Genomic DNA, 23,276 nt, shown 5'->3' with positions numbered 1-23,276 from the left:
ACATCAGTTGGTACTTTTGAATGTGCTGGTCTACCTGCTTGAACCATCTCTTGCATATCTCTACCACTCACAATCATGACTGCATACAACTGGATGCCAGAGAAAAATCTCAATTCTCTCATTTTCCTGGGGACCTCTGCCTATATTAATTACCATGTAACCCCAGAGCCACAGGGAGTCTTTCTTTTCTCTTTAAGGCTAATTTTCCTTCATTTCTTTTTTTTTTTTTTTAAACATCTAACGTGTCAAGAATTCTGTTAGATACTTTCAGTGCATTTCAAAATTATCAACAGAATGTACTCCCAATAATAGAAAAATAACAGTGGACTCCTAGGTAGTACCAAAAGGATAGAATATTTTAAAGATCTGTTTCTTTGCTAAAAAGCCAGAATTACCTCAACTTCATTTGATAGCAAAGATATGATGCCCCATACTACATACCAGTAATATCCTTTTGAGTGAAATTCTTTTTGAGTGAAATTCTTCATGCAATTGAGATGTTCTGCTTGCCCTTTAGTGTTCTATATATTTCAGGTGCTAATCCTATTTGCTGAATGGGAAATATAGATACTACTCAAATCTTAACTCTCTTGATAAAATATGAAAAAAAGGAAAGGAAAAAGGAATGCAAAAGAGATATAAAGAAAAAATATCTCAAAGAGATTTTGTCTAGCTGCCATAAAAGCATATTTTAAAAATAATAAAATCAAATATTGTCCTTGATTACTCATGTATCCATATTTGATTTTGAAGAATCCAACAGCAGTACACAAAAGCTTAGTATTAAATTGACCTTTATCTATCTTTAGATAATTTCTTTAATAATATATAGTTAGGCCTCACCAACTGTGTAGTCTGAAAGAAATATTTGTTGCTGATTGTTTTAAATTTTCACATTTTAACCATTTAGCTATCTCATATTTCCCCCCAGCTTATTAAACAGAGATATTGGCAGTATCCATGATGTCCTAGGGACATAGATTAATAAAATGTTCTTGGGGACTAAAACAAAACATGATAAGGGCTTCAGCAATGGTACAGATAGGCAAAGGAACAAAGAGAAGGCACTTCATACAGCCTGCAGAAATGAGGTGTCTGAGTAAAGGATCACAGAGGAGATGGCATTTGAGATGGGTCTTCAAGTTAAAAAACAAAACAAAACAAAACTGACCAATGGGCAGGTTGAGTGAAGAGGCAAAGGCAGCAGAAGCATACAGACAACATTCTGGGAAAGCAAAACAAGTAAAGCAGTATGTCACATGTGCTCCAGACCATGAAGAGTTTTTTATGCCAAGCGAGAGAGATGGACTTTATCCTTTAAGGACAGGGGATACCTGAAGTATTTTAAATGTAAAAATAGGGATTGTTATGCTGCCGTATTTTCTTTTCTGTGGGTCCCAGGAGCAACAAAGTCAACCACCCATACACTCCTGGCAGTTAATGTTATTGATGCTAGGAGTAAATGGCAAAGAAATGTATTCGAAACAGAAATAACTCCTCTGTGGATTCAACAGACAAAGTTGTTCCCATCAAAAATAAATTCCTTTGGTTGGAGGAAGCAGTTTGCAACCTTCATTTTGTTCTGTTTTGAATAACACCATGCTGTTTGCTTTATTGTTCATAAAACTTGCATAGAGCTCCAATGAATAAAACTAGTTAATATGGAATCAGGAAACATTAAAAGCCTCAGGGTGTATCTTTTTCCCTACTGTCTCTAGCAACTACTGACAAACTCTCATGAAACTTCAGGGCTGTGCAGATACAGTCTGAAAACTACTAGGTGAAGATATTAAAATCTCTAGGAAATGAGGGGTAGTGTGCTGGACACCAATACCTCTGGGAGTATTCACACATTAAGTCATGATTAGCCAATCTAGAGATTTAATAAAGCATGTAGATGGCTTTATTTGCAAAAATATAAGTGAAATGATAATGGGGCATCATTTTTATGGACATAAAGTTAAGAAGAATTTACTACTTTCATATGTATAGTGTATCTATTTAATTTTGTTTTAAAGAAGCTTTCCCATTTATACAAATTTGAGCACCATAAATTGGCAGTTCTGATGCATACAAACATGTTAATCAATTTTTTTCTCCTACAGTAGCATTTAATCTCAATTTTTGCCTGGGCAACTACATTCTACAACATGATTTTTGGTGATAAATAATTCACTAAACATATAGTGCAGATTGAGTTTTGGCATCACCCAGGATCCACGAACCACCGAATTTAAAAAAAAAAAAAAAAAAAGAAAGAAAGAAAGAAAAAAAAGGGCAGATACACGTATGCACAGGAATAAAGAAATGAGATCTCACATATAAGGAAATTAGTTTAAGTGTTAGATAGTCTATACAAAAACCATATTTGCATGTGTATGTGCAAGTATGAATACATTTGAATAAATTAAAATGCAATGAAAGTCTTGTAATTAAAATATCCTTCAGCTTATTTGTTGCCTTGTTACCTTTGAACTGTTCAGGTCAAATACATTTTAATTCTTACTCTTAAAATTTGGTAATGTAAAATCTCAAACAAAAATGACAGGATAGTTTGAACATTTAATAAGAAGATGGAACTGAAACTCAACATTATTCATGCTAAGCGATCTTAAATGTTTTTGCATGTGTTAACTTTCGTGCTAAAATAACTTTAAGAAAGTAAGCATTAAATTCTCAGCTCCTTGATGCAGAATCATTTCTGAGATGCATTTATGTCATTCCATAATGAGAACCACTTTTGAAAATTTAACTCATCATTTTCAAAGACACATTTTTTTTTGAGAAATGGTCTTTTACTTCTACAGCATCTCATTTCTTATAACAGTATTTCAACCAAAGAAAACATATTGCCTTAAAATAGGTTAACACATATAAAGAAGAAAAATAATCATGTCCAATCCTGCCCTCTGAAAAGAAAAGCCAAGAGTCAACTTTTATAAATCTTTACCTTCCATGCTTTAAAAATTATTTTGTTTTTCTTCCTTCTCTTCTACCACAAACAAAAACAAACAATAGCAACAAAAAGTTAAATATCCATTGCCTGTCATCATAAATGTCAGGATCAAATACCACTTTATGAATTCAAAATGTGGAATAGAGTTCATATTTATCAACCTTTCTATTTTACCAAATTCCTAGCTTTTACACGAATCATTATAACATCAGCAACAAAAAAGTGCTTAAAAATCATTCCACTGTGTTTTCAAAGACAATCACCTGCCAAGAAAGGTGTCAGCAAGATCTTTACTGAAGGAATTGTAAAAAGCCTGTGTCATGACTGAGCATATGGAATTTACTGACCCTTAAACTTGAAGTGACTGAACTAGAATACATAATGTCAAAAGCTGCCCCAAAGAGCCAGACTACAGGATATTGTAAAGAGTGTTTATATCTCAGTGTACGGAGGAGGAAAAAAAAAGTAATAATTCTGCAGAACAGCCCTGGGGCACTTGCATTTTGAGTCACTGCCACAATAAGCAGATCGCCACTGGGAAGTGAATATATTCTGAAACAGCACAGACTTGCACTATCAGTAGACATCGGTGTAAAGCAGGAGAGGCAACAGGATTAAAAATAGAAGTAGAAAAGGGGAGAGAGATGGAGTAATTATATTTGCTGCTTATAGTTTGCAAAGGCAAAAGACATTAATAAATCAGATGTGCATTTATTCAGAGCTCTCTTTTAAAACAATTCTGACTACCTCTACTGTATTAATTCTCTAGGTCTTTATGTATATTTTTCTCAGAACATTATAACTATACAGCTAAAATAAATAAGTGCTAGGCTGTTTCTTTTCACATAAAGTAAAACACACAGAGAGAAGAAGGTTCATTTTCCCTTTTCATGTAATGATGATATGAGTGAATTGCAAAGTAAACCTTAGTACTAAAAGATGCAGTTTGAGGAGAAAAATGAGGAAGAATCTAATTTAGTTTAGACTTAACCATTTTCTAGATTGATGGCTGATTTATTCACGGGGAACCGAAACACATTTAGTAGGTAACAGCTTGTAACTCACATTTATATTTATATTATAAATCATTCTGACTTTTTGATAACACCAAATCTTCCATCTTAATGAGTTTCTACTTTATCTCAAATTGTAAAGCATAAATGTGGTATTTAAGCCTCTTATATTAGTGATTACTTATATACTGCATGTGTAACAAAATTAAATAATAGAAATTCTGTTCAACTATGTATGAAATATAAAATGTTTTTCTAAGCCCAGAGGAGACAGTTTTCAAAGTTCCATAATACGTCCCTTAGTTCTATTCTCCCTGTGATATGTAAGAGAAGTAACTCTGTAATGTCCACCATATGACAGCCATAAATAACAATATCAGGACACACATCTCATAAACCCTCAAAGATGATACAGTAGCAAATTTTAAAATCCCTGTGAAAATTAAGTGTTCATTATTATTTTGCTTGAATACAGAGAATCCTAATGCCATCCTATTTCCATATTTTTTAAAAAATAGATTAAACTGGCATGCACATTATCCATTTCTTACATCCTCTTTAACACTTTCACACTTTGCAGTTTTCCTTTGCTTCTATTTCCCTTTATTGAAAGTTTGACTATACATTAACTTCCTAAGTAGTGAAGCCATTTAAAATACACTTACTTGAAAAGTGTAAAACCGGGTCCCATTAGGAGGATGCACTTTAGGGGAGCCAGAAACGGTGTTCATATCCGAGAAAATCATTTCTGATCACAGAGACAATATAATCCACAAGGAGCTACAGATGCAGAGCAGAGAGCTTAGCGTACAGATAAATCCGTGCATGCATTGAGGGAGGCTAGAGGGTAAAATGAAATCTGCCCCATCCTTCATAGATACACAGTGACAGCATTTTGAATCTTTCTCCTGCGTCTGAAATCTAAGCTGAAAGATTATCAGCCACTGACCTTTTGTGCAGCTAGTTCTTTAAAACATATAATGTTTTTTTTTTTTTAAATTAAAACACAGAAGGGAAAAAGCAAGAACCAACAATAAATGGAGCTTGTGCAGAATCTGGCAGTGCTGTGGACCTGCCCATCTGTTCTCAGTGATAATCACCTCCCTCCACCACAGTCTAGCAGAGTGATTATGCTAAATATCCTGGTTAACCAATAACATACAGTTTCATTTCAGGGAAGCGTGCACAGTGTAATTCAGAGGACCTCTTCTGACTAACCTGAAGCATGTTTCCTATGCTGTTTAAAGCCGTATTTAGTACAAATTCTTGTTCTATCACTCGTATTTCTGTATGTTTCCAAATCTCTTTGTTACTCCCAGTCTTTTCAACAAGATTTTAGACTTTTGTACAAATCCTTTTCATTTAAAATGAAGAGTTCTTTTTACATTTATAGATCAAAGCATATTATAGCTGGCTAGAACACAGAGGCTCCAGGCATATGATTCAGTAAAGCTATTTAATACTAGAAACATTATCAAGTAAAAGGCATTAACTATTTCTACTTTTCTGAACTCTTAAAGAACATCACAACATGGGCATAATTATTACTCTCCTTCCCTCATTTTAACACAAAAATTCAGTAAGTTTCATAATTAATGACTAAGGAAGTCCAATACACTTGTTTTTTAAAAAAATCAAAACTTTATCTCTCATATATAAAAAACAAGAAATTAAAAAATCTTTTAGATACATGAAGATTTTTAACTCAGTATCTAAAAGCACTAACTGCAAAGATCTAGACTATACCGCAAATCATGTTCATTTTTTATGTCTTTTAACACAAAGTATTCAGTCTGTATAAAAGATCATATTCAGATGACTTTACACTTTTTAGAAGTAAAAATAAATGCTCCATTTACACATGGTTCAAAGGTGGAGACTTCAGGAGAACAGAGATGAGAATGAGCCAAAAGCAGTGTCTTTGTGAATGTATCTAAGATGGCATAGTTACACATAATTAAGAACCAGGAACCACCTGCTTTGAACCGGAAGCCTATAAAAAGAACATGATGGCGATAGGCTCTCAAAACTTAACTTACTATTCATTTATATCTTTATTCCAATTATGACTCAGATTTATAATATCACTGAGGAAGAAGCAGAAAAATGATTCTCGAGTCCTTAGATAGGAGTCCCACATTCTGGTAAATTCAGCAAGTAGGTAGTTACTTACCCAGCAAACTGCTAAATAAACCAGAAGATAAGTCTTAAACAAATGTTTAATTTGAGAATAATTTTAAATTTATGGAAAACTTGGAGAGCTAGTAAAGAGAGTTCCCATATATCCCTCGCCCAATCTCCCTGCTAACATCTTACATTATTATGGTGCATTTGTCAAAACTAAATAATATTGGCACATTATTATCAAATAAACTCCAGACTTCACTTGGATTTCACTAGTCTTTCCGTTAATGTCTCTTTTCTCTTCTAAGTTCCAATCCAGGGTATCATGTTTACTTAGTTTCCATGTCTCCCCAGTTCCTCTGGTCTGTGACACCGTCTCAGCTTTTCCTAGTTTTTCATGATCTTGACAGTCTTTAGAGGACCATCAAGTACTGGCCAAGCATCCCCTAAGCTCTCCTGCTCCGATGCCTATATTAATTTTATTTGATTTTTTCCCTCATGATTAGACTCGGGCTATGGGCTGTACATACCACAGGGGTAAAGTGTCCTTCTCATCATATGATATTAATGAAGTGACCTCATGACATCATTATGGGAGTACATGATATCCAAATACAATACTAACCATCACTTGACAAGGTGGTGTTTGCCAGATTTCTCTACTGTAAAGTTACTATTTTTCCTTTCCATACTCTCTATCCATTGGAAGTTGGCCACTAAGTTTAGTACATCCTCAAAGAGGTGACAGAAAGTGGTGAAATTAGGCTTTACTTTGTGGAGGAGGGTAGTGTTTATATGTATTAAATAGAATACTTCTGTAGAGAAGATCTGCCTCATCTACAGTTATTTTTTCAATCATTTACTTGTATCAGATGGACTCATGTATACTTATTTTATACTTGGGGTTATAATACAACACAATATAATTTATTTTGATACTCAAATAGTCCCAGTCAGTTTTGGCCACAGAGAGTTCCTTCAGATTGGCTCCTATTTCCCTTTGATGTGTTCCCATCCATTTGCTTTTTGAACACTCAAATGACTATTATGTTTTTACAATTTTTTTCTCCTGTATAAATTACCTATTTGCTAAAACCATTAGTCATCTTAACTATAACTCTACCACTGCAATTTAAGTTGAGAAGTCACGTTTTATTTTTTCATGATTATTTAAGCAGCCATATTACTGTATTTTTCAAAATAATCTTTTTTTTTTCCTTTCTGGTTTTTTAGGCCTGCATGGAATTCACTGATTCTCAAATTAAATAAAACAAATAAATATACATACTGGCTTTGTTAATCATTGATCTATGTAAATTTTTTTAAATTTTTTCCCCACTCAAAGATATATGTGGGATCACATTTCCTTCTATGGTTAACGGGGCCATGTAAGTCATGCTCCTCAAGGAGCTGTTAGTGGAAATAATGTCTCAAAAGCAACTGTGAAGGTTCTTGAGAACACAGGCTTTAAGGGAATTTTTTCTTTCCAAATGGATTATTATGCTGCAAATAAAATCTCCATAAGCTTTATGCTTATCTGTTAAATGGTTCTGATATAATACAGACCAGAGAATTCACTAGATTTCTTGTTATTATTTAGAGAGGCCAATAAATCAAATATTTCTGGTGTACTATTACATCTTCCTGGTATAATCTCATATATTTGCTGAATTTGCATCCTTGCTAAAGTAAGGAATTCTGAAGCTTTTGGCCAAGCAGTGTATAAGTTTTTCTTTTCCATAGTTTTTGTGAGGAGAAGGGAAAGAAGGCAGTATGAATTAATGTTGAAAGAAGCTGGAAGGAAAAACAGTATTAATATATAATTATTTTAAATACAGTGCTTATTCTAAATGTTGTGGAAATTGTCAAAATACATATTCCTTCCCAAATTTTTGTTTTCTAAATGGGCTATTTATGATAATGACAGTATGTCATTGTTCTGAGGGTTTATTTGAAGACAACTCAACTTTCTTTCTCTGCCTGGTAGCAGTAGTGAAGGTGGTGTCCATATCTGAAAATTGAAAGGATACGTCCATTGTGGCTATAGAAGTCTGGCACCATTTCTAGGCCACAGAGTAATAACTGTAAAAGATCCAGTCTCTGTCCTAAAAGGAACTTTAAATTTGGTGGGAAGGACATCAACTAGTAAGAGGTTGTCAACTACCAAGACAACTGAAATGCAGCTTATTAAGTGCTAATGACTGACAACATAAAGGAGATTGTGTTCATCTCAAAAGCACCTAACTCAAGGGGTATTAAAGATTGAAGATTATCTATTTTATCTATCTATCTACTAAATATATATTTGTATTTATGCACTTCAAACTATATATAAAGTGATGCTAGCAAGAGCAGGAGGTTGAAGACTTTCTGAAGAGAAGGTTCAAAGCATGAAAAGATACAAGATGTCATGGAATGTTTTAAGGAAATATGGCTGAAAACATTTCAGGGCATCTGAGGTAACTGTGTTACCTGTGTTTTTTCATATATAAACATTTTCTCAAGTGAAATTAGTAAAGAGACTTAATCTGGTTAACACCCTATTTCTCTGAAATCAAGTAAAGTTAGAACATTCTTCTCTCAAGAAATATATGAAATGTAGAGACATATTTTCATACTTTTGGTTAGTATATTTTGACATCTTTCTTAAGTTTCCCAAATAGCTTTCCAAGATTTTTTGGCTTGTCAAGAAACTTCATTCTCAGTTTGACTGAGTTCAATTTATAATAAGACTATTTTAAGTATTAACTTGAAAGTAAAACTAAAGAGTACAGTATTACTATGTGAAGCAAAATTTAATAGGCTTATGGTAGCAGTCATTAGATTATGGGCAATGTCTACCAATCATATAAAGAGTAAATAATATGTCCATTTCAATTACTACACTCAGACCACCCCCAAAATCTCTCAAGGTATATCTTTTCTCAGGAGAGATAAATTAAGAATATGAACTCTAGAAAGTTTAAATCCAGCTGTCTCAACCACTTGAATTTTTACAGAAAGAAACTGAAGATGAAAAAGTAAAAGGATAACTCAATTACACTTTCTTAAAAATGGGTAAAATAAAATCCTGAAGCCAGACTCTTGTTCTGAAATTTACAGAGAAGATTCCCAGAAGTCATCTAATATACCCCTCGGCCTCTAAGAATAATTACTCCTAAGCCTTCTGAAATGTATGTTATCAGCTTGATTTTATAAAAACTTCAAAAAAAATACTTTAGAGCCTACTATTTCATATACTATCAGAAAGATTCAGCTCACATATTTTTTATAGCCCTTTAATATAACTTTTTAAACAAATAACAGATATAGTCTGCTTCAAGACAAGCAATTCAATACATCTTTTCTTTTGTTCATTTATGTGTATTGGATAAGAAACTTGAAAATTTGTTAAGTGATAAGAATTTGAAGAATTAAAGAAATATACTGAAAGGGCTGTTCATTTGCTCTTAGTTCCTGATAAACCCTCAGAGGGGAAAGAAAATGCCATATTGGACAAAAAAGAGTAAGGAGAGAGAGAGAGAAATGAAGGGAGGAAGGAGGAGAGGAGAAAAAGGAGGAGGAGGAGGAGGACAAGGAGGAGAGATATCACTACAATTTACACCATCACACTATAGGATAACAAAGCATTTTCTAGCCAAGCATTCAGTTAAAAGTCATGCCAGATGGAGTGAAATTTGCAGTCCAGATGGGCAATACATCCCAGAGATCCATATGGATGGCATGTGGAAGCTAGTTAGGTACACACTGCCAGCTAGATTATCTATCTTATCTATCTACTAAATATATATTTGTATTTATGCACTTCAAACTATATCTGCTTCCTTCTCTTCACATCATGACTTCTACAAGATTCAGAAAAGATGATCCTATGTAGAGAGCCAACACTCTAAGTTTACTTTTACACCCTATCTCTGAGTCTCCTTCCTGACAGTCACAGCTGGTTGTACACAAGTTTGTAGAATTTGTTCACTCATTCATTTATTCATTCCTTTATTCAACAAATTTTTTACTGAGGGGTAGTGAAGTACCAGACACCTGTTACAGTTAAAACAGAGATGACGGGCAGGTGAAGTGAGAGGACACACTGCATCTGCAGCAAGCCAAGGAGATACTCCACCCAAGAAGTATCATCAGTTCTAGCTGTGAGATCTCACATTGCAGGGTCGCAATTAGAAAACAACAAACAAAACAAAACTTCTAATACCTCAAAGACTTTCTTCTGAGTTCAGGAGATATTTCTTAGCTACCTAACCATTCACTGAGGGAGTCTCAAATAAAGACAATATTGAGAATCCTTTGTGATCCCTCGAGATTTGCAGTCATTCAGACTAAAGAAATCAACACAAACAAAGCATACTGAAATTTAAAAGTTCTATTTAAAACAAGATAAAGGGCGCCTGGGTGGCTCAGTGGGTTAAGCCGCTGCCTTCGGCTCAGGTCATGATCTCAGGGTCCTGAGATCGAGGCCCGCATCGGGCTCTTTGTTCAGCGGGGAGCCTGCTTCCTCCTCTCTCTCTGCCTGCCTCTCTGCCTGCTTGTGATCTCTCTCTGTCAAATAAATAAATAAAATCTTTAAAAAAAAAAAAACAAGATAAAAATACTAAATTTGCCTTTAATCCACATCTTGATGATAATACACTGGAGTTTTTTTTTTAACATAATCTCATAAAACTTTTATACATATCTAGATACAGGCATGTATGTAGATGTGTTTATATACCCATATATGCATTTTTGTGTGCATTATACATACATATGTATATATACATACATATATGTATGTATATATATATATTTTCTAATTTGAATCTTGAAGACAATATGTATGTAGGTGTGTTTATGCATGTATACATACATATGTATATGTATACATACATATACATATGTGTATATACATACATATACATATGTATATATACATACATATACATATGTATATATACATACATATACATATGTATATATACATACATATACATATGTATATATACATACATATACATATGTATATATACATACATATACATATGTATATATACATACATATACATATGTATATATACATACATATACATATGTATGTATACATGCATAAACACACCTACATACATATTGTCTTCAAGATTCAAATTAGAAAATTTTTAAATGGTATGTTCTTTTCATACTCACTCTTCTTTGCACTTTGGTTTCTCTTTGCTTGAACGGCATTTTTCACAAATACTTATATGTATTATAATTGCCCATATGCATCTTCATGCTTAAATTAAAAACATGAAGTATGAATTTCAGGCTTGAGTTTTGTTTTGTTCTTTTAACAGAAAAATACTGATGGATTAGAACCTTATAATTCTATGACACACTAATTTTACTAAATTTGTTAAATTTATCTCATGTTCTAAAATATATGTCATTAGCCTATTTTTATTAAAAAATCACATTAAAGTTCTATGATAGGACATTAATTCTTCATCTACCACTGGGAATAATAGATGCCCACATAGTTAAAATTTTTATAATACCAGAAGAGTTTCTGAGTTCTGACTTTTATAAACAGAAATAAAGTGAGTTGAGAAATATTGGGTCCATTTTATGGCATGAGAACTACATATAGACTATTACATATTGAACTTAAACGTGGTTACGCCCTACATGCTCTATCTCACAGTACACTTTCAATATTAAGTTTCACTTTTCCCTAGAAATCGGCAAAATTCTTAGCGATTTTTGGCCAATATTTCCACTCTGGATAAATCTATGTTTTCTATTTTATTTACTGTCCAGTTTCCAAATATGTCTTCTATTACTTAACACTATAATTACTGCATCAGGATACAAAAAAATTCTTGGTCACTGACATAAAATTTCTATTTTATTTTTTTAAATCAGTTTCTAAAGTCTGAGATGAAGTAAGAGTCCTTATTATGCAAAAGTTGTCTTATATAGAACTCCTTGTCTGTCACTAGCAAGAACCAGCACAAAGCAAGGCATAGAGTAAGAATTCAATAAATATTTGGGAAATGCTTGAAACAAATCTTCCTCTGGCTGCTTTGCTTCTCTCTTTTAATGAGTGGTATATTAATAGTAATTATCACATTTTGACTAGTCCTGAGAACTCAAAAATGCTTACTCTAATTCCCAGATTCTTACAGTTAATAAGTGGTATACTGAACATTCAAAGTTTGAGGGCGCCTGGGTGGCTCAGTGGGTTAAGCCGCTGCCTTCGGCTCAGGTCATGATCTCAGGGTCCTGGGATCGAGTCCCGCATCAGGCTCTCTGCTCAGCAGGGAGCCTGCTTCCCTCTCTCTCTCTGCCTGCCTGCCTCTCCATCTACTTGTGATTTCTCTCTGTCAAATAAATAAATAAATAAATAAAAAATTAAAAAAAAAAAAGTTTGAACTGAGTGCATTGCTTGGAACGTTTACGGCCAAGTTGTTGGCAAAGGGACTCCTGGCTGACTCCGTCAGTTAAGCATCTGACTCTTGATTTTGGTTCAGGTCATGATCTCAGGGTCATGGGGTTGAGCCCCACATTGTGCTCCATGCTTAGCATGGAGTCTACTCATCCCTCTCCCTTTCCCTCTGTTCCTCCCCCTGTTCACTCTCCTTCTTCTCCCCCTGCTCTCTGTCACTCTGTCTCTCAAATAAATAAATAAACTTTTTAAAAAATAGTCAAATCGTTGGTGAATAAATGAACAAAAAGGAGAATGTATAAATCCATATATTCTAACTACCAACCCATATTGTTTGTATTAAATAATGCTGCTGCCTAGTAGTTTAGTAAATAGATTCCTAAAAAATAGCAGTTTCAAAAATAGATTTAAAAAGTAACTCTGTAAACTTACATACATCCACCCATTCAAATGCACATACAGATAAACTTATCTCCGTCACACATTCACAGAGTATTGGTAGAAATACCACATTAAAGAGAAAGAAGAAAGGTATGTTTCAACAAACAAAGCAGATGTCCTAGTGCTTTCATATAGTTCACTTTATACCATCTCAGAAGATACAAGTTTAACTGATAGGATAACAGGAAGAGAAGAAGCATGATGGTGATTAATTCTGTGCAAGAGCTTTTAGGATAATGTCATCACAGCTATCCTGGAATAATAGAACATTAAAAAAAAACAATTTATACGGATGGACACTCCACTCACAATCCCATGTTTAAGATTAGAAAAATTACAAGATTACAAAAACAAAGGCAATATGAGTGAAAACAGTGAAGCAGACTGAAGCAATCTTTAGACTATCATTTCTTATTCTTTAAGCTGTCTACTGCCTCAGTTGCCATGGTAGCAAGTACTTTATTTTTCCTTAATTTTATTTTTTTCAAGAATTTCATTTGAAAGACAAAGCCAATCACTATCCTGTTTTATTTTCATTAAGAGCACAAACAAGGGCTCAACAGTTGCTATTTACTGAATGATATTACAGGGAAGCCAGAGTTGCCTTATATAAAACTCTCTGAAGGAGGTATTTATTCCTCGTTTACATATAAGGAAACAAGTCTTAGAGAAATATAACTTGTCTAAAATCACACTTAGACAAATAGAAATTTCATATCATTTGAAACCAGGTCTACCTGATTACAAAACCCCCTATAAATCAAAATTATATCTTGCTACTGCTTTATCTGCCACTGATTTTAATTCCATACATAATATGAAAAGGGAATTAATAAATTCCTAATTGATTCCATATGTCAAAGAATTCTTTGATCTTGTCTATCTGATGAACTATTCTAATTCTGTGGAAGTATTCAGATTTTCCTGATGAATCAGATGTGGGTTGTGAAAGACAAAAAGTAATCCAGAACAACTACAAGGTCTTTGGCCTGAGCACTGAAAGGATGAAATTGCCACTAAATGAGATGGCAAGGCTGTGAAAGAAGCAGGTTTGGGAAAAATTCAATCGCTCTATTTTGCGCATGTTGAGTTTGAGGTTTCTATTAGTCATCTAAACAGAGATGTCATGTTGGCAGTTAGATATACAAATCTGGAGACCACATTAGCATGCAGACAGAAAACCAAAAAACTGGAATGAAGTCATCAGGAAGTGAATACAAATAGACAAGAGAAGTGGTCCAAACCCAAGCCTTGGTGCACTCAACAATAGGAGTCCTGAGCCAGCAAAGGAGAATGAGCAGGAACAAATCAGTGAAGCAGGGTGGGGAGAGACCAAGAGAGGGATGTGCCCTGGAAGTCCAGAGACTGACACGAATCAAGTAGGCAAGAGTGATCATCTGTATCAAATGCTGCTAAGAGATCAATTAAGACAAGGACTGAACACTGGCCACTAGATTTAGCAATGTGGAGGTTGGTTTTAGCAGGTGGTTGGGAGAAAAGCCTCCCCCTCCGCCCGGCTATGGATTTATCCAACACAAAAACAATCTCCTCCAACTTTAGTGAAGTGGCTAATCACCTCTATGACCAAATCCTCCTCTAACCGGAATTCGGTTACTGACACAGCCCCAGCCTTTGCTCTCTTGTTCACACCAAGGGGCACAGTGCTTGATCTGTAAGTGTCTCTGTCAGCTTCCCCTTGTGTGATTCTTACAGGCTGCTATCCTTCCACACCTTTGGGCTGTGGCTTGCCAGTGTCAGGATGGCCAGGGCGCAGAGTGGCAGGCACAACCTCCCGTGGCAGGTGGAGGTAATCACGGAGATACTGGATACCTTTCTTGGTAAACTCCCAGTAGAAATGCCCAAGCAAGCTGTTCCTTTATGGACCCCATGATTCAAGAAACTGCGTGACCTTCGTGACATGAAGTTTGGACACATTCTCTTCTAACAGGCCAGGGTTTTTAGGTGTGTGGACGTCCTTCTTGGCCACCATGATTCCCTCCTTGAAAAGGAGTTCATAAATGACAATATGGTTCTTCCAGAACATCAAACTCTTGTCAGGACCAGGGCTGGAAACGAAGGGGAATGCATGGCACATGAAAAGACTCACTGGTATAAATTTACAATGAAAAAGAAGAACTGAAGGCAAGTGTGTTTATACAATACTTTCAAAGCATATTGTTGCAAAAGGAACCAAAGAAATGAGGTGGTACCTAATAAGGAAAGGAGGGAGAGAAATAAGAACAAGTTGTGCTTAAGGGAGAGGGGCTACTAGGAGGTGAAAAATTATGATGTAGGCTGGAAAGGGATGAATTTCTGGAGCAGTGTGCTTCAGCTGGTAAAAGGAGATAGAATCTATGAAGGAAGACACTGACTTTAGAGAGAAGGGAACACCATCTTTGAGAACAGGTGGTGAGGCAGAGCATGTGGATTCCCTTGCTGGTAATTATTGTGCTGGGGGTTTACATAAGTGCTCAGGAACTGAGGAAGCTGAGACATCAGCTAACAGTCGGGTTAGGGGAGGGAGTATTGAATGTTTGAAGTGAGGAAATGGTATGAAACTGTCATGTAAAAGAGAGACAGAATATTAAAACATACCTATACTAAAGAACATAGCTTGTTTATGCAAACAAATCAGTTGATTTTAACTCCCTCAATTAAAGGGACAAATTTGGCTATGAATGGGTGGGTTGTTAGAATCTAGAGTTTTTACATCATGAGAGAAAGCAGTTTAGAATGCATGCTCTCTGGAGGAGGCAGTTTCACAGATTGGTAACAGAAGGGATAGAAGGAACGAGTTACACATGTCCAGTTCATTCTATCAAACTCATCTATGAAGGAAGCCCTTTCTTCCCAGGGAAGTACAAGTTAGGCCAGAAGTATTACTCTAATGGGAGTCCTAACACCCGAGAGAAGGGAACATGACTCCCCTTTCTCCCATTCTCATGTCCTCTTTTTTCATTCACTATACTTTTTTCTTGGGCATCATGAAAATAAATATCTGACCAAGTTTTGTCCCAATCTGTCAGCCAATTCTTATTTTCACTCTCTGCATACCCAACTAAGAGTCCACGGTCTATTGTATCATTCATTGCCTTGCCAATACGTTCACCCTATTTCTTAATATACTTTTGTTTGACCCATTCAGTAAATAGTTGTATTAATCCAATTGTCCAGCTTCTCTGCTACAAACTGATCAGATAATTGATGCCGCGGCCGCTTGCCATCCTCAACCTTAACAGTGCCCTCCATATTGCCTGGGCCCCCATCACCCCCATATTCTTTTCATAGCAGTCCAATAAACCTTTCTCCCGTCTGCTGAGGCCTCTCTTCACTGCCTGCTCACTTACTTGCAGCAGATTAACAGTGGGTCGTTTTATACTGAAGTTCCTTTCCTTACAATCTCACATGTGTTTGTCCCTCTCCTTATTTCTTTTTCTCTCATCTCAAAGTCTGAGACTGATGCTTCCACTTCAATTTTGTCACAAGGAGAAAGGGAAGCTTCCTGGCAATTTTGAGTCTGTGGGGATCTTTTTAGGCATCATGAGCAGAGTCTTGCACTCTCTTTTCTGAGAGACGGTCTCTTTTGTGGGTGTTCCCTAATTGTCCCTGTACAGCATCCAAATATTCACTGGCCTCCCCAAACTTAGTTTGCTAGAGACTATCTTCTAACATCACTTAAAATCCTAGCTGATTAGAGACAGAGAAGACACTAGCGATCGTCTAGTACAGTATAATATTCTGCACCATAGTATCCCCTATGGTGCTTTAAATACCAATGTTTGGGCCTCACCACTAGTGATTTTTTTTTATTTAATTAGTTTAAGGATGCCAAAGTAGCATTTTTCTAAATCTCCCCAGGATTTTTTTTTTTCAATGTGCAAACAGGATTAAGGGATAGCTGATATAATAGAATTCTTTTTTTTTTTTTTAACTATAATCAAACTGAACATAAGAAAGATAAAACTGTCCTGCTTTTCTTGGTCATACCATGAATCATTCTAAGCTAAGTAGGACAGAGCTTCCCAGCCAGTGTGTTGCAAACAGATTATAGGTGTACTGAGACAGCAGTCTCTCAGCTTCAGGGTGACTCGTCAGATCCTGGGACTTCCACAGCCCCTGAAGTACTCTATACGAGGCTTAAGCATCCTCCTCTGACTACATTAATGTAATGTAAAAATATTATGATTTCCTATCTGTGCTATAATGTGAACAAGATCTAGAATCACTGATCTGCTGTATTCTTTTCCTCAAAGCCACTGGCTAGTATTTCTTCTTTGAGAAGCTTCTCTTTTCACCATTTCTACATTAAATTCCATTTTTAATGTTCCTTCTCTCCTTTAAGACCAGGTGCTGTGACGAGGTATGTGTTATCAGTATAGTCTTCAGTCCAATAACTAAATAAGGAATGAAAAATTTAAACACCAGCTAGGGAGTAATCTTAGCAAAACTTCATTTTAAATGAATGTGAATACTAGTGAATTATTAAAAGTTATTATTATGCCCTGGAACACTACAGCCTCCTAGGTGGAACTGTAGATATCTAAATGACTATGACCAAGTCACAGTTTTTCAGCTTGTTGATTACAAGGCCATGCAGACACAGAATTAAGAGTGTATCATGTCATGATAAATTATGGGCATACATTAATTTCTTCAATTTATCTGCCTTGTAGTTGACATTCACCACACATAAATAAATGAAAGGAACACAAATATTAACATTTCATAACAAAGACAGACATTCGTATTATAAATGCTTTGCTTTAATATAAAAAGGCCCATAATCAGTAACATGATTATGGTGCCTTCGACAGCATTATATACATTAGCAGCCCCAGTCATGCAAAATAAATATTAATTTGATTAAACTGATTAGATGCAAGGAACTGGAAAAGTCTTTGAATTTTGATTGTATTATTAAAGCACCAACTCAGTAGTACATGGGATCTAGTGTCAAAGAGATCCAAGTTCAAATCTCCAAGCTTCTTTCCTGTTGAATTAAAGCTTTGACTAAACTTCCCTGGGCCTCAGTTTTCTGAGAAGTGGAGATTAAAATAGGTTTTGACTCAATGGGGTCTGGTAAAAATTAAGTGAAATAATGTATTTAAAGCATTTACTGTCATTGTCCCTTCTCGGTACTCAGAATCCTAAACCTAATTTCCAAATATCTTTATTCTACCCCAAGATTGTGTTGCATTTATCCCTTGCCCAAGTGTTTTCTGTTGCCCGAATTTTTTTACTCATATTCAAAATCCAACTCCAGTGCCCTCCAGACCAGAATCTTTCTATCCTCACACAGTTATAGTCTATACTTCAGTTGTGGCCCTTACTAAGCTCTCCAATAGGTGAGTTATTAGCACATTGGCATGCTTGTCCACACAACTGCTGCTGAAGTTGTGGGAGCTGCTGAAGAATGTGGATGGTTCTCCACACAACAGCCTGTAAGATCTTCAAATATGTAAATCAGGCCATTCCACGCTCTTACTCTCAGGCCTCCAGAAGCTTCCTATCACACTTTGGAGAAAATACAAAGCTTCTTCCATGTCTTAGAAAAGTTCTCCAATTATTGATCCTGGCACTCTGTCCTCACTTCATGCCACCGCACCCCTACATACTGTTCACTGCCACACAATCCTGCAGTCTCCCAAATATCATTTCATATGGCACAGTGAAAATCTACTGAGTACCAACTGAGTCGAATGCTATTTTAGGCATTTAGGATACCTGGTGAACACAATAGACAGACACTCTTCTTTGTAGAGCTTTCACTGCAGTAGGAAGAAGTGCAGAAACCAACACAATAAGTAAACTATATTGGATGTCAGAAGGGGATAAGTGCTGGGAAAAAGTAGAGCAGTGGAGGGGGAACAGGCACTAAAGCAAGGGAAGAAGGATTATTTAGTTGTGATTTTAAATCCCATAGTAAGCATTGTTCTCTTCTTGGTATTTGCAACTGCTGCTATGGTTTCCTCCATCAGTTATGTAAGGGTTTGCCTAAATGTTAGCACTCCTGAAGGTCTTTATCTGAAGAGAGTGTAAAAAGTATGCCCTGACTCTTATGCTGCAACACTTCATTCCCTTAGCTTTATTTTCTCCATTGTACTATATGTGAAAAATGATATTTATTCATTTTATAAGGGAATATATTTTTTGTTTTATTAACTGTTGCATTCATTCCCAGTGCTTAGGACAATATTTGGCATAAAGTTGTTAATAATTAGTTACTGAATAAATTAATGTAGGTAATCATTAGCTTCAGATGATGGTTATTAAATATAAAAGGAAGAGCCAAGAAAACTAAAATTTAATCAACAATATATTATTTTTCAATAAGCTGGAGAAGTTTTCATATTAAAAAATTCTGCTTTGATGCTCATAGCACTCTTATTGATAACAATGATAACAATGACCTGCCAAACTTCTTTCAATTGGACCATGCAATTCATTAACTCAATAATTATGAATTGAGTGCCTATAATATTCTAAGTTTTACACTAAGCACAAGGGATACAACAATTCACTATATATATATGAAACTAATATAGCACTGTAGGTTAATATAATAGAATTTAAAAAAATAAATAAAAATAAATTTTAGAAATTGAAATAATTATCTTTTAAAGTCATCTTTAATTAATATAAAGCCCTGCATATATATTATTAAAAAATTAAAATACAAAGACTTTGAAGAGCATCACCCTGCTTCTTTTGAGTAAAATCACCCTTCAACAAGGGTCATGGAAGTCCCCTGTCTGGATTCCCTGCTAAGCAGGAACTGGAGTCTGCTTCTCTCCCTCTTGCCCTGTTCTCTCTCTCTCTTTCTCAAATAAATATATAAAATCTTAAAAAACAAAAGCAGTTCAAACAAATACCATAAGATATAAACATCAGTTTTTTCCCTCAGCCTTTCAATCTCTACCTGGATATGGCCTTATTTGTAGATATTTATGCATTTTTAATATATATGATATATATATATATATACACACACACAGATATATATACACACACATATATATGATATATATGTCATTGAACAATGAATGGGGCCAGTTAATATCTTCACTTGATATATATATATACCACAAAATATTAAAGAAATCTGTTATTTCCTTCTTGGGAATGTCAAAAATATTTCTATTATAAGAAATTTGAGTAAGATCTTCCTTATTTTTGCAATTCAAATGTTAAAATGTTTTTCTGGCAACTTTAGTGTTTTCCCAGTGGAATAAATGGCAAACACGTTATAAATATACTAAGTATAATAACTGGTCATTAAAGCTTAATATTCAACATACAAAATTCATTTTACATTATGGCCACTAACAAAACAAAGCTAACCAGTTAAAAAGAAAACTGCTTAGCAGTAAAGATAACTTGATTAGAGAGATGGAAAAAGAAAGGCTTCTTTATTGAAAGAGGATAAAACAAACATATTAAAGGTTAAATATCTCACAACTAAATCCATAACTTATATATTAAAGAAAAAAATTATTTATGAGAGCTCTGAGCACTAAAAGTTTATATGGTTCAAATTTATCCTCTGGAACCAAAATGGATGCAGTAATGGGTCTAAACTACTGAATAGTTTTTATAATCTATAAATTGTAATGTACCATGTTTTATACTTTGATAACTATCAAAGTTCTTTCTTTACAAAGAATTGTAAAGATATGAACAAATACCTGAAGTTTCACACAAGAGCAAGAAAGGCATAATTTGAGGCAGAGAATGGCCAATAAGCTTTATTAACTATTATACCTATTAATGGTTTTAACCTATTTTCTGTCTGGTGATGTAATACCTTTAATCATCTTAAAATTACCCATAAAAAGCTACATTCATGACACCTTAGGGAAGGAAGGTGATGGGGATGCCTCCCTGTATGAGTTAAGCCTTCAAGCAGAGGACAGATTCTGGTAGCAGTGGAACCAAGAGTATCTAAGGTAATTGGAACTGAGCCCACAGCATGAATCAGAAGCAACAAGTCTGGTGCAAATGGCAGGCAAATTTAAAATCCCCCTTTTGCATCTTCAGACATGGTAAGGGCTCCAAGATACCCATAGTAAAGTAGATATGTTATTTAGATATTAAAGGAAAGAGCTTAAGGAAAGGCCATTTATTTATTCAAAGATATATATGTGTGTATGTGTGTGTATTGAATTCTTATAGCTATTTGAACTGCTGAGGATTCTACTGTGAACAAAACAGGAAAAAAAAAAGTCTTTTCCTCATGGAGCTTATCTTTCAGTGGAGTAAACAGAACTGAATTTTTTTAGAGATATTTAAAGGCCTCCATAAGAAAATAACATCTGAACAGAAATAGACTTGAAGTGAGGAAATGAGCCATGGGGGTATCAAAGGAAGAGTGTACTGGGTAGAACAAAGAAGAAATACGAAGGTGGTAAGGTAGTAGCACGCTCAGAGAGTAACTAAAGAATAAGGAGGGTACATGAGCACAGAAGTTCTAGATGATGAAGTCAAGAGTGCAAAAACAGGAAGCCAGAGTAAGGTGGATGTTATAGGGCATTAACTAGGCATTGGCTTTTATTCTGAGTAAGACAAGGAAGCAGGTTTGGGAGGCTTTGGAAGGCCTTGAAGGTAAGAGAGGCATGATTAAGTGATTGACTAACATTTAAAAAAAAATATTCTGGCTTCTGGGTTAAGAGTAAAGCATGGGTAAATATCCAGTAGTGGAGTTACTGAATCATAGGGTAGCTCTATTTTAAATTTTTTGAGGAACCTCCATACTGTTTTCCACAGTGGCTATATCAGTTTTCATTCCCACCAACAGCATGAGGGTTCCTCCTTCTCCCTATCCTCACCAACACTTGTTGTTTCTTGTGTGTTTTATTCTAGCCATCATGACGAGTTTGAGGTGATATCTCATTGTGGTTTTGATTTGCATTTTCCTGATGTTGAACATCTTTTCATTATTTACAATAGCCAAGATATGGAAAAAAAAAAACAAACAACTCAGTGTCCATTGATAAATGAATGGATAAAGATGATGTGATAATATATACAATGAATACTATACAACCATAAATATAAGTGGATACAGAGAATATTATACTAAGTAAATAAGTCAGTCAGAGAAAGCTAAATACCACATGATTTCACACAGATGTAAAATTTAAGAAACAAAGCAAAAAAAATAAAAAAGAAGAAGAAGAAGAAAGGAAGAAAAGAAGAGACCAAAACAAACAAACAAAAAACCAAAAAAACCAGACTCTTAAGTATAAAGAACAAACTGGTGGTTGGAGAGGAGAAGAGAGGTAGGTAATGGATGGGTGAAACAGATCAAGGGGATTAAGAGTACACTAAACATGATGAGCACTGAGTAATGTATGAATTACTGAATCACTATGTTGTACAACTGAAAATTATATTGGAATTTAAAAAAATAAATAAATAAAATTAAAAGACAAAAACAAATGAGGCCTGGGGAGGGGAGGTTGGAGTGGTACAAGGGAAATGAGGTAGGACACCACTCAGGTGAAAACTAATGGTGGCTCAGACAAAGGTGGACAGGGTAAAGGCGATGAGACATGGCTGGACTCTAAAACAATTCTGAAGGTAGATTTGGAAGTGAGAGACATGCATAACTTCAAGAATTTTATCTACACAATGGAAGGACAGAATTGCCATAACTGAGTTAGGGAAGACTATGGTTGGATCAGGTTTAGAAGGAAGATGCAAAACTCAATTTTCAACATGTTGAGTTTTAGATACCTATTAGACATTCACATGGAGATTTCAAGTAGGTGTTTGGAACTGTGATCTTGGATTTCAGTGGAAAGTCCTGGCAAGAATTATAAATCTGAGCACCTTCAGTGTACAGACTAAGGGGAGCAAATATTGGGAGAGAAGACAAGTCTAAGACTGAACTCTCCAGTACCCTAATATTAAATAGTCCAGAGAAATGAAGAAGGACCAGAAAAAGAAGCTAAAAGGAGGGCCAGTAAGCATTATGGTAGCATAAATGTTTCACTAATGGAGCAGCCCACTGGGGCTCCTGCCTGAAGCAAGAGGCTTCTATCTGGAGACAGCAGCCTCTTTGTCCAAGCTGAGAACTTAGAGAGCAAACCAGGTAGACTGAAAAAGGAGACAGAATTTTCCTGACCAACCAGGTCACCCAAATTCATTTTGGTGACCAAAGAAGTCACCAGATGATATTCATGATGATGATGTTCAGTCACATGATTGTTTTCCCATTCTGACTTCAATGGAAGGTCAGGATGGAATTATAATAATAAACAATACCTGCCTGTAATTTGATACAGAGCTCAATGCCAATACCCCTAACAATCTGGGAGTGGTAGATGTC

General features: G+C 35.1%; 1 protein-coding gene across 12 annotated transcripts in view; it reads right to left on the bottom strand.

Moving 5' to 3' along the window:
- Positions 1-23,276, bottom strand: part of PPFIA2 (PTPRF interacting protein alpha 2) — a 486,729-nt gene that overhangs the window by 320,122 nt on the left and 143,331 nt on the right. For 3 of the 12 annotated variants that reach the window (XM_044229074.1, XM_044229075.1, XM_044229076.1), the window contains exon 1: positions 4,635-5,061. The exons of the other annotated variants lie outside the window; for them this stretch is intronic. In XM_044229074.1, the coding sequence (XP_044085009.1) occupies positions 4,635-4,715 (81 nt within the window). In that variant the 5' untranslated portion in view covers positions 4,716-5,061. Of the gene's footprint in view, positions 1-4,634; positions 5,062-23,276 lie in introns of those variants that run through there. 12 annotated transcript variants of the gene reach the window in all.

Source organism: Neovison vison, chromosome 12 (genome assembly GCF_020171115.1).
Source record: "Neovison vison isolate M4711 chromosome 12, ASM_NN_V1, whole genome shotgun sequence".
Classification (NCBI taxonomy): domain Eukaryota; kingdom Metazoa; phylum Chordata; class Mammalia; order Carnivora; family Mustelidae; genus Neogale; species Neogale vison.
This window is presented reverse-complemented; position numbering and strand designations above follow the sequence as displayed.